Here is a 12,029-nt window from a genome sequence, read left to right as displayed (position 1 = left end):
CCCCCCCCACCCCCCCGGCACCGTGCCGGCCCCAGCAAGCAGCACTGAGGCGCGGGGCGTCCGCAGGGACAACTCCCCGGCGCACGTGCAGCGGCTGCGGGACGTGGAGGCTGCCATCGAGGCCACCGGCACCTACCAGCTCCTGGAGCCGGAGCTGATCTTCGGGGCCAAGCAAGCCTGGCGCAACGCTGCCCGCTGCGTGGGCCGCATCCAGTGGAACAAGCTGCAGGTGAGGGCAGGGGGCATGGCACGGGGCCAGCCCCACGGCGTGCAGAGGTGCCCACGGCCGGGACGCCCTGGGGACAGGGCGGTCTGCGGGGCGGCCCCGAAGCTCCCCGGCTCCGGGCGAGGTGGGCTGGAGCGGTGCCGCGGCCCGCCGGCGCGGGACCCGCGGGGCACTGACCGCCCTCCGCAGGTGTTCGACGCCCGGGACTGCGCCAGCGTCGGGGAGATGTTCAGCTTCCTCTGCACCCACATCCAGTACGCCACCAACCGCGGCAACATACGGTGAGAGCCGAGCCCGCGGCCCCGGCCCGCGCTGCCCGGGGGCCCGGCTGGCGGCAGAGCCCCCCTGGGCCGTGCCGGGGGCCCCGGCGTCCGGGGCAGGACGTGCCGCGGGAGCGGGGTCGGGGCGCACGGCACCGCCTCCTCCGGGCGTTAGCGAGACCCCGGGTGGCCCAGCAGGTCCGTGGTGCCGCGGCGGCGTCCCCGGGCGCCTGCACACCCGCGTGCGACGTCCTCTCCCGCCTGCTCCCCCAGGTCGGCCATCACCATCTTCCCGCAGCGGGTGCCGGGCCGGGGCGACTTCCGCATCTGGAACACGCAGCTGATCCGCTACGCCGGGTACCGCCAGCCCGACGGCTCCGTGGTGGGGGACCCGGCCAACGTGGACATCACCGAGGTGGGGACACCCCCCCGACACCCCAGCCGGGACCTCTGGGACCCCCCGACACGGCCCCCGGGGGGCAGCTGCCCCCCGAGCCCCGACGGGACGCTGCCCGTCCCCGTCCCGTGCCCTGACGCCGTCTCGCCCCCAGCTCTGCATCCAGCACGGCTGGACCCCGGGCAACGGCCGCTTCGACGTGCTGCCGCTGCTGCTGCAGGTGCCCGACGAGCCCCCCGAGCTCTTTCCCCTGCCGCCGGAGCTGGTGCTGGAGGTGCCCCTGCAGCACCCCACGTGAGTAGGGCCGTGCCCGCCGCCCCCCCGGCGTGGGGCAGCCGTGCCGTGGGATGGGGCGGGGGGCCGGGGCCGGCGCGGCGGGGCGGTGGGCTGCAGCGCGGGCTCCCCGCAGGCTGGAGTGGTTCGGCGAGCTGGGGCTGCGCTGGTACGCGCTGCCCGCCGTCTCCAACATGCTGCTGGAGATCGGGGGGCTGGAGTTCCCGGCGGCCCCCTTCAACGGCTGGTACATGAGCAGCGAGATCGGCATGAGGAACCTGTGCGACAGCCAGCGCTACAACCTGCTGCAGGTCCGCAGCCCGGCCCCGCCGGCCCCCCGCGTGCCCTGTGCCCGGGGTCCCTCCCCGGGCGGAGCGGGGCCGGGCGGGGGGCTGAGCCTGCCCCGCGCTGCCCCCCCGCAGGAGGTGGCCCTGCGCATGGGGCTGGACACGCGGAAGACCTCCTCGCTCTGGAAGGACAAGGCCGCCGTGGAGATCAACGTCGCCGTGCTGCACAGCTACCAGGTGCGCGGCACCGCCGGGGCGCCCGCGGGACGGCGCGGGGACGCTCCCGGGCAGGGGCGCTCGCTGGGTGACACCTGGGGTGACAGCTGGGGGTGACACCCTAAGGATGACACCTGGGGTGACAGCTGGGGTGAGACCTGGGAGTGACACCCTGGGGGGGTGACACCTGGGGGTGATACCTGGGGTGACACCCTGGGGGGGTGACAGCTGGGGGTGACACCCTAAGGATGACACCTGGGGTGACAGCTGGGGTGAGACCTGGGAGTGACACCCTGGGGGGATGACACCTGGGGTGAGACCCTAAGGATGACATCCAGGGTGACAGCTGGGGCAACACTGGGGGTGACAGCTGGGGGTGACAGCTGGGGTGACACCTGGGGTCACAGCTGGGGGTGACATCCTAAGGATGGGGTGAGACCTGGGAGTGACATCCTGGGGGGGTGACACCTGGGGTGACAGCCTGGGGGTGACATCCTAAGGGTGACAGCCTGGGGATGACACTAGGGGTGACATCCTAAGGGTGACACCCTGAGGGTGACATCTTGGGGGTGACACCCTGGGGATGACAGCCTGGGGTGACATCCCGGGGGGCTCCTGGCCAGGACACGCCCCTTGGGGCTGCGCACTCGGCCGGGCCGGGACCCCCGGCTGCACCGGTGGCCGGGGACGGGGAGGGGCGCTCGGCGGGTGGCAGCCTGTCCCAGGGCAGGGTGCGGGACGGGCCGAGCCCCGGCGTCCCCGCAGGTTGCCAAAGTGACCATCGTGGACCACCACGCCGCCACGGAGTCCTTCGTGAAGCACATGGAGAACGAGATGCGGACGCGGGGCGGGTGCCCGGCCGACTGGGTCTGGATCGTGCCCCCCATCTCGGGCAGCCTCACGCCCGTCTTCCACCAGGAGATGGTCAACTACCAGCTCTGCCCCACCTTCCGGTACCAGGTGTGCCCCACACCCCCCCCCGGCCCCCCCGCCCCGGCCCCGCCTGACCCGGCCCTGCCTTGCAGCCCGACGCCTGGAAGGTCTACGTCTCCAAGGGCACCACCGTCACCAGGAGGAAAACCTTCAAGGAGGTGGCAAAGTAGGTGTCCGCCTCGCCGGGACGGGAGCCGGCGTCCGAGGCGCATCCGGGGGCGGCGGGGACCGTCCCGGCCGGGTGGCCTCGGGCAGGCTGGGTGGCCCTGGTAGCGACGTACTTGGGTCCCCAGCGCCGTGAAGATCTCAGCCAAGCTGATGGGACACATGATGGCCCGGCGCGTGAAGGCCACCATCCTCTACGCCACCGAGACGGGCAAGTCCCGCACCTACGCCTGGAGCCTCTGCCAGCTCTTCCGCCGCGCCTTCGACCCCAAGGTGGGCAGCGCGGGGCAACGCTCCCCGGCCCGAACCCGCCGTGGGGCACGTCCCGGCGCGGCAGGCCGGCCCTGCCCGTCCCCACGCCGCCGTGTCGCCCAGGTGCTCTGCATGGACGAGTACGACATCGTCTCCCTGGAGCACGAGACCCTGGTGCTGGTGGTGACCAGCACCTTCGGCAACGGGGACCCGCCGGAGTGCGGGGAGGTGAGGGGCTGCGTGGGGCCGGAGGGGACGTCTGGGGGGGAGAGGGGACACAGGGCCCTGTGGACCAGACCCACGGGGTCCTGCCGGACTGGGGACAGGGACATCCGTGGGGACGGGGAGGCACCACGGCCGCTCTGATGTCCTGCCCCCAACAGAGCTTCTCCAAGGCGCTGATGGAGATGTCCTCGCCCTACACCGGCGCCGCGCAGGCCGAGCCCCCCAAGTGAGTGCCCCGGCGCCGTGGGGAGCCCCCCACCATCAGCCCGGCCGGGCACGGCCCCCCGGCCGCCCCACGGCGCCCTCACGCCTGTCCCCCGCCCAGGAGCTACAAGCTGCGGTTCAACAGCGTCTCGCAGTCGGACCAGCTCGTGGCCTCCTGGAAGAAGAAGCGGCGGCAGCTGAGCAACACGGACAGCGCGGGCACGCTGGGGGCGCTCCGGTGGGTGGGGGGGCCCGAGCTGGGGCCTGGGGGGCCCCGGCGGGACCCGGCACCGTCCACCCCACGGATGGGGAGCTGCCCCGGGGACCCCGACCCACCGCTGTGCGCGGAGCAGCCTTGGAGACCTGCTGCTCTTGCACACCCTGACCCACAGCCCGGGCACCCCAGAGCATCCCTGACCCACAGCGCGGGCACCCCAACCCCAGGGCATCCCTGACCCACAGCCTGGGCACCCTAAAGCATCCCTGACCCACAGCCCAGGCACCCCAACCCCAGAGCATCCCTGACCCACAGCCCAGGCACCCCAACCCCAGAGCATCCCTGACCCACAGCCTGGGCACCCCAACCCCTGAGCATCCCTGACCCACAGCCTGGGCACCCTAAAGCATCCCTGACCCACAGCCCAGGCACCCCAACCCCAGGGCATCCCTGACCCACAGCCCGGGCAAACACCAGAGCATCCCTGACCCACAGCCTGGGTACCAACCCCAGAGCATCCCTGACCCACAGCCCGGGCACCCCAACCCCAGAGCATCCCTGACCCACAGCCCAGGCATTGCTGACCCACAGCCCCACGCATCCCTCAACCCACAGTCCCTGGGCTTCCCCAGCCAATAGGCCCGGTATCCCTGACCCACAGCCCCAGGATCCTTGACCCCCAGCCCTGGGCACCCCCAGCGCACAGTCCAGGCACCCCAGCCCCGGGACATCTCTGCAACCCCAGCCTTGAGGACCCCCACCCGCAGCCCCGGTATCCCAGACCCACAGCCCCAGGCACCCCTGACCCACACCCCTGGGCACCCCCATGCTGCCGTTCGGGGTCAGGCACCCCCGGACCCAGAGGGGGCCGGGGCCGCGGGCTCAGCACATCCCCGGGGTGCCGGCAGGTTCTCGGTGTTCGGGCTGGGCTCCCGGGCGTACCCCCACTTCTGCGCCTTCGCCCACGCCGTGGACACGCGGCTGGAGGAGCTGGGCGGCGAGCGCATCCTGCCCATGGGCGAGGGCGATGAGCTCTGCGCGCAGGAGGACTCCTTCCGCACCTGGGCCAAGCTGGTCTTCCAGGTGAGCCGGGCCCCGGCACGCGGGGGGGGGGGGGCCGCCCCCCATCCCAGCCCCACCGATGGCCCCGCTGCCCCCAGGCCGCCTGCGAGACCTTCTGCGTGGGGGATGACGCGGAGGCGGCGGCCGAGGAGATCTTCGCCACCCAGCAGGGCTGGAAGCGCCAGAAGCACCGGCTGGTGCTGCAGGAGGAGCCCACCGAGACCCTCGCCGGTACCGCCCCAGCGGCCGCAGCGCCCATGGGTGGCCCGGGGCAGGACCCCCGCTGGGGACCCCACCCCGACCCACTGCCACCGCTCTGGGGACCCCCGTCCCACCTCACTGCCACCACGATGGGGACCCCTGTCCCACCTCACTGCCATCGCCCCGGGGACCCCCATCCCTGCCCTACTGCCACCGCTCTGGGGACCCCCGTCCCACCTCACTGCCACCACGATGGGGACCCCTGTCCCACCTCACTGCCATCGCCCCGGGGACCCCTATCCCTGCCCTACTGCCACTGCCTTGGGGACCCCCGTCCCACCTCACTGCCACCACGATGGGGACCCCTGTCCCACCTCACTGCCATCGCCCCGGGGACCCCCATCCCTGCCCTACTGCCACTGCCTCAGGGACCCCCGTCCCACCCCACTGTCACCACCATGGGGACTCCTGTCCCACCCCACTGCCAATGCCCCGGGGACCCCCATCCCTGCCCTACTGCCACCATGCCGGGGACCCCTGTCCCACCTCACTGCCACCATGATGGGGACCCCCGTCCTAGCCCCACTGCCACCACCCTGCGGACCCCCATCCCGCCCCACTGCCACCATCCTGGGGACCCTGGTCCCAGCTGCACTGCCACCGCCCCAGGGAACCCCATCCCAGCCCCACTGGCACTGCTCTGGGGACCCCATCTTGCCCCACTGCCACCACCCCAGGGACCCCCATCCCACCCCACTGCCACCACTCTGGGGACACCCATATCTCCCCACTCTGGAGACCCCCATCCTAGCCCCACTGACACCACTTCGGGGACCCCTGTCCCAGCCCTGCTGCCACCACCCCAGGGACCTCCATCCCACCCCACTGCTACCACCCCAGAGACCCCTATCCCACCCCACTGCCACTGCCCTGGGGACCCCATCCTAGCCCCACTGCCACCACCCTGGGGACCCCTGTCCTGGCCCCACTGCCCCCACCCTGGGGACCCCCGTCCCAGCCCCCTGACCCGCGTCCCCCAGGTCTGTCCCACGTGCACAAGCGCAAGGTGTTCCCGTGCTCGGCGCTCTCCGTGGAGAACCTGCAGAGCGAGGAGTCCAGGTGAGCCGGGCGCGGGGGCGGCGGGGGCAGCCGGCCCCCCACCGCCGTGGGGCTGACCCCGTGCCCCGCAGCCGCTCCACCGTGCTGGTGCGCCTCGACACGGCGGGCCAGGCCGAGCTGCAGTACCTGCCCGGCGACCACGTGGGCATCTTCCCCGCCAACCGCCCCGAGCTGGTGCGGGCGCTGCTGGAGCGCGTGGAGGACCCGCCGCCCGCCGACGAGCCCGTGCTGGTGGAGAGCCTGGAGAAGGACACCGGCGGTAGGGCACCCCGCGCCGCAGCCTCCCGCGGCCGGACCCTCGTCAGGGGCGATGGGGAAGGGGCGATGCCCGATGCCCTCCCTGGGGGGGACGTCCCCCGTTTCCCGCGCCCCGGCTGCAGCTCGCTCTCCCCGCAGGCAAGTTCCCGGGCCCCAAGGCGAGCTGGGTGCCGCAGAGGCGCCTGCCGCCCTGCACCCTGCGCCAGGCGCTCACCTTCTTCCTGGACATCACGGCCCCCCCGAGCCCCCAGTTCCTGCAGCTCCTGGCCGCGCTGGCGCAGGAGGCCGCCGACCGCCAGCGGCTGCAGCAGCTCAGCCAGGTGAGCCGGGCGCAGGAGCTGCGGGGCTGAGTGCCGGGGGCCTGCCGGGCTGGGATGCTGGGATACTGGGTGCCTGCCGGGCTGGGATACGGGGTGCTAGGGGCATGCCAGGCTGGGTGCTGGGTGCTGGGTCCCTGCCATTCTGGGATGCTGGATGCTGGGTGCCTGCCGTGCTGGGATACTGGGTGCCTGCTGTGCTGGGATGGTGGGTGCTAGGGGCATGCCAGGCTGAGGTGCTGGGTGCCTGCTGTGCTGGGATATAGGGTGTTGGGTGCCTGCCAGGCTGGGATACAGGGTGCTGGGTGCCTGCTGGGCTGAGATACGGGGTACTGGGTGCCTGCTGTGCTGGGATACTGGGTGCTAGGGGCATACCATACTGCGATGCTGGGTGCCAGGTCCCTGCCATGCTGGGGTACTGGGTGCTGGGTGCCTGCTGTGCTGGGATACAGGATGCTAGGTCCCTGCCATGCTGGGATGCTGGGTGCTGGTTCCCTGCCATGCTGGGATGCAGGGTGCTGGGTGGCTGCTGGCAGCGGCGCTGGGCGCTGTGATCCCAGCGCAGCTCCGCGTGCTGCAGGACGCCCGCCTGTACGAGGACTGGAAGTGGTTCCGGTGCCCCACGCTGCTGGAGGTGCTGGAGGAGTTCCCCTCGGTGGGGCTGCCCGCCTCGCTGCTGCTCACCCAGCTGCCCCTGCTCCAGCCGCGCTACTACTCCGTCAGCTCGGCGCCCGGCCGCAGCCCCGGCGAGATCCACCTCACCGTGGCCGTCGTCACCTACCACAGCGAGAGTGAGCCCGGCCGGCGCCATGGGTGGGGGGGCGCCTGGGGCTGGGGCGGGAGGGGGCCGGGGTGCCCGGGGTCCCCAGCGCCCCTGCCCCATGCCCGCGTCCTGCACGGGCGCCGGGACAGCTCGGCCGCAGCCGAAAGCAGCAAAGGCGCCCGGCCGCCCCGCGCCCCCGCCACGGCCCCCCTCCTCGAGGGCCCCCCGGGGTGCAGCGCCGGCCTCCATGCCCGCTCTCGCCCCCGCAGATGGCCAGGGCCCCCTGCACTATGGCGTCTGCTCCACCTGGCTGGCCCGGCTGCAGCCCGGGGACACGGTGCCGGCCTTCATCCGGGGGTAAGCGGGGGCGCCCGCCGCCCCACATCGCCCCACACCGCCCCGCACCGCCCCGCGCTCCCCAGCAGCCCCACGCACCCGCCCTCCCCAGCACGCCCTGCTGCAGAAGTGCCCTGCCCCCCCCGGATTGCACCTCCCGGCATGCACCTGCACCCTGCCCCCCCCGGGACTACATCTCCCGGCATGCGCCTGCACCTTGCCCCTCCCCCGGACTGCACCTCCCGGCATGCACCTGCACCCTGCCCCCCCCGGGACTACATCTCCCGGCATGCACCTGCACCCTGCCCCTCCCCCGGACTGCACCTCCCAGCATGCCTCTGCACCCTGCCCCTCCCTGACTACAACTCCCAGTATGCATCTGCACCCTGCCCCCCATTGCATCTCCCGGCATGCATCTGCACCCTGCTACTCCCCAGGACTGCATCTCCCAGCATGCACCTGCACCCTGCCCCTCCCCCGGACTGCACCTCCTGGCATGCACCTGCACCCTGCCCCTCCCTGACTACAACTCCCAGTATGCATCTGCCCCCTGCCCCCAGACTACATCTCCCAGCATGCCTCTGCACCCTGCCCCCCATTGCATCTCCCAGCATGCATCTGCACCCTGCTACTCCCCAGGACTGCATCTCCCAGCATGCATCTGCACTGTGCCCCCCCGGATTGCACCTCGCAGCATGCATCTGCACCCTGCCCCCGACTACATCTCCCAGCATGCATCTGCACCCTGTTCCCCCCCCCGCATTGCCCCTCCCAGCATGCATCTGCACCCTGCCCCTCCCCCGGACTGCATCTCCCAGCATGCATCTGCACCCTGCCCCTCCCCGGGACTACATCTCCCAGCATGCACCTGCACCCTGTCTCCCCCCCCCCGCATTGCCCCTCCCAGCATGCATCTGCACCCTGTCTCCCCCCCCCCGCATTGCCCCTCCCAGCATGCATCTGCACCCTGTCTCCCCCCCCCCGCATTGCCCCTCCCAGCATGCATCTGCACCCTGTCTCCCCCCCCCGCATTGCCCCTCCCAGCATGCATCTGCACCCTGCCCCTCCCCCGGACTGCATCTCCCAGCATGCATCTGCACCCTGCCCCCCGGGACTACATTTCCCAGCATGCATCTGCACCCTGCCCCCGGGACTACATTTCCCAGCATGCCTCAGTGCCCCCCCAGCACTGCCTATCCTAGAAGCACCCCCCCACTCCCCCCCCCCCGGCCCGGTGCTCGGCGCTGCCGGCGCCCGCGTCGCTGTCGGTCCCCGGTCCGACCCCGCCCCGGTCCCGGCGCTCGGTGCTGTCGGTGCCGGCGGTGCGGCGGGGTCCCCGGTCCGTCCCGGTGCTCGGCGCTGCCGGTTGCCGCGGCACAGCGGGAGTCCCCGCTCCGTCCTCCCCCGTCCTCCCCCGCGCCGGTGCTCGGCGCTGCCGGTGCTCGCGGCGCTGCCGGTCCCCGCTCCGTCCCCCCGTGCCGGTGCTCGGCGCTGCCGGGGCGCAGCCCCTGACGGCGGGCGCGCAGGGCCCCCTCGTTCCGGCTGCCGCAGGCCCCGGAGGCGCCCTGCATCCTCGTGGGCCCCGGCACCGGCGTCGCGCCCTTCCGCAGCTTCTGGCAGCAGCGGCTGCACCAGCTGGACACCGGAGGTGGGGCGGGCGCGGGGGGCGCGGGGATGTGGGGTGCAGGGACACGGGGACATGGGGATTGGGGACACGGGGACACGGGGATGTGGGACACGGGGACATGGGACACGGGCACGGGGATGCGAGGACACAGAGGGATGGGGGGACATGGGGGGATATGGGGCACGGGGAGGCGGGCGCAGGCACACGGGGCGGGGGGACGCGGGGATGCGGGGATGGGGGACATGGGAACACAGGGATTGGGGACATGGGGATGTGGGACATGGGAACACAGGGACATGGGACATGGGGACACGGGGATGTGGGACATGGGAACACAGGGATTGGGGACATGGGGATGTGGGACATGGGAACACAGGGACATGGGACATGGGGACATGGGGATGTGGGACATGGGAACACAGGGATTGGGGACATGGGGATGTGGGACATGGGGACATGGGACACGGGCACAGGGATGCGAGGTGCAGAGACCTGGGGGGCACAGGGACGTGAGGACACAGAGGGATGTGGGGACACGGGGACACGGGGATGTGGGACATGGGAACACAGGGATTGGGGACATGGGGATGTGGGACATGGGAACACAGGGACATGGGACATGGGGACACGGGGATGTGGGACATGGGAACACAGGGATTGGGGACATGGGGACATGGGGATGTGGGACATGGGAACACAGGGATTGGGGACATGGGGATGTGGGACATGGGGACATGGGACAGGGGCACAGGGATGCGAGGTGCAGAGACCTGGGGGGCACAGGGACGTGAGGACACAGAGGGATGTGGGGACACGGGGGACATGGGGCACAGGGAGGTGGGGTGCGGGGACACGGGGCATGGGGATGGGGGACATGGGACATGGGGACATGGGAACACAGGGATTGGGGACATGGGAGATACAGGGATGTGAGGACACAGAGGGATGCGGGGACACGGGGGGACGTGGGACACAGGAATGTGGGGACACGAGGGGACACGGGGCACAGGGATGTGGGACACAGGGACACGGCGCATGGGAACACAGGGGATGCAGGGACACGGACGTGGGACAGAGGGACACGGACACACCGGGGACGGTGGGGACACGGGATGCGGGGAGCGGGGTGACGCGGGCAGCGGGGTGACGCGGGCACCGCGGGCGGCCCCCCCCCGCCGCAGGCGGCCCCCTGGGCAGCATGGTGCTGGTGTTCGGGTGCCGCTCGTCGGCGCTGGACCACATCTACCGGCGGGAGATGGAGGAGGCGCAGGAGCGCGGGGCCCTCAGCCGGGTGCTCACCGCCTTCTCCCGCGAGCCGGACACCCCCAAGGTGCGACCGCCCCCGCCGCGGGGTGGGACGGGGACGGCGGTGGGGGTGGGCCGGGGACAGGGGTGGGGTGGGGACCGTGGCAGGACAGGGATGAGGACAGGGATGGGGACAGCGGTGGGGTGGGGTGGGGACAGGACGGGATGAGGACAGGGATGGGGACAGGATGGGATGGGGGCTGTGGCGGGACAAGGATAGGGATAAGGATGGGGATGGGATGGGATGGGATGGGGACAGGATGGGATGAGGACTGTGGCAGGAAGGAATGGGGACAGGGACCAGAAGCAGCATAGGAATGGAGATGGTGACAGGGACAGAGAAGGGACGAGGACAGGGATAGAGCTGGGCATGCAAAGACAAGGATGGGGACAAGGATGGGATGGGGACAGGGATAGATGGGGACACGGACAAGGACAGAGACTAGTGTGGGGAAGGAGACAAAGAGAGGACAGGAACGGGATGGGGACAACGAGACGGAGATGGGACCACAGACAGAGACAGGCACGGGACAGAGACAGGGCTGGGGATGGGCTGGAGATGGGGACGAGGATGCGGGCAAGGGCAGAGACAGGGATGGGGACAGGGGCCGAGCGGGGGAGAGGGCAGGGGCAGCCGCCCAACGCCGAGCCGCCGCCCTCCGCAGACCTACGTGCAGGACGTGCTGCGGACGCAGCTGGCGGCGGAGGTGCACCGGGTGCTGTGCCAGTGCGCGGGACACATGTACGTGTGCGGGGACGTCACCATGGCCACGGGCGTGCTGCAGACCGTGCAGCACATCCTGGTGCAGCAGGCCGACATGACGCTGGGGGAGGCGGGCGACTTCATCAGCGAGCTGCGGGTAAGGGGGCCGGGGCCGGGGGGGGCCGGGGGGGGCCTGCGCCCCGTCCCGCCGGCGCCCTGACGCCTCTCTGCCCAGGACAAGAACCGGTACCACGAGGACATCTTCGGCCTCACCTTCCGGACGCAGGAGGTGGCCTTCCGCATCCGCAGCCAGTCCTTCTCCATGCAGGAGCGCCGGCAGCCCGGCCCCGCGCCCTGAGGCCGGGGGGGCCGCCCCGGCCCCGGCGCCCTGGGGCGGGAGGGGGCCCCTTCGCCCCGCGCCGCTGCTCCCCCGGCCCCGCTGCAGGCAGCTCCCGCCGCCCCCCAGTAAAGGTTTAGTTTTGATAACCCCCGGCCTCCCGTCTCGCGCCGCCGCACAGCTCCCCGGGGAGGCACCGGCACGGCCCCGGCAGCCCCAACCCGCCCGGCTGCGGCTGCAGGGCTGCGCTGGCGGCATCGCCCCGGCACCGCCACGGCATCTCCCCGCACTGCCCCGGTGCCACCTGAACCACCACGGTGCACGCACAGCATTGCCCCACACTGCC

General features: G+C 71.9%; 1 protein-coding gene across 2 annotated transcripts in view; it reads left to right on the top strand.

Moving 5' to 3' along the window:
* NOS3 (nitric oxide synthase 3) overlaps window positions 1-11,832 on the top strand; it is a 14,191-nt gene extending 2,359 nt beyond the window's left edge. Inside the window, exons 4-26 of one of the 2 annotated variants that reach the window (XM_064505554.1) lie at window positions 67-229; window positions 416-507; window positions 760-901; window positions 1,038-1,177; window positions 1,293-1,467; window positions 1,579-1,680; window positions 2,425-2,619; window positions 2,685-2,758; window positions 2,886-3,030; window positions 3,133-3,237; window positions 3,393-3,460; window positions 3,560-3,676; window positions 4,564-4,738; window positions 4,816-4,948; window positions 5,959-6,037; window positions 6,109-6,296; window positions 6,434-6,615; window positions 7,193-7,403; window positions 7,645-7,732; window positions 9,238-9,359; window positions 10,520-10,668; window positions 11,309-11,503; window positions 11,582-11,832. In XM_064505554.1, coding sequence (XP_064361624.1) covers window positions 67-229; window positions 416-507; window positions 760-901; window positions 1,038-1,177; window positions 1,293-1,467; window positions 1,579-1,680; window positions 2,425-2,619; window positions 2,685-2,758; window positions 2,886-3,030; window positions 3,133-3,237; window positions 3,393-3,460; window positions 3,560-3,676; window positions 4,564-4,738; window positions 4,816-4,948; window positions 5,959-6,037; window positions 6,109-6,296; window positions 6,434-6,615; window positions 7,193-7,403; window positions 7,645-7,732; window positions 9,238-9,359; window positions 10,520-10,668; window positions 11,309-11,503; window positions 11,582-11,704 — 3,163 coding nt within the window. In that variant the 3' untranslated portion in view covers window positions 11,705-11,832. The remainder of the gene's footprint in view (window positions 1-66; window positions 230-415; window positions 508-759; window positions 902-1,037; window positions 1,178-1,292; window positions 1,468-1,578; window positions 1,681-2,424; window positions 2,620-2,684; window positions 2,759-2,885; window positions 3,031-3,132; window positions 3,238-3,392; window positions 3,461-3,559; window positions 3,677-4,563; window positions 4,739-4,815; window positions 4,949-5,958; window positions 6,038-6,108; window positions 6,297-6,433; window positions 6,616-7,192; window positions 7,404-7,644; window positions 7,733-9,237; window positions 9,360-10,519; window positions 10,669-11,308; window positions 11,504-11,581) is intronic. The other variant, XM_064505555.1, reaches the window with a different exon arrangement.
* The last annotated feature ends 197 nt before the right edge of the window (window positions 11,833-12,029 follow it).

Source organism: Dromaius novaehollandiae, chromosome 2 (assembly GCF_036370855.1).
Source record: "Dromaius novaehollandiae isolate bDroNov1 chromosome 2, bDroNov1.hap1, whole genome shotgun sequence".
NCBI lineage: Eukaryota > Metazoa > Chordata > Aves > Casuariiformes > Dromaiidae > Dromaius > Dromaius novaehollandiae.
This window is presented reverse-complemented; position numbering and strand designations above follow the sequence as displayed.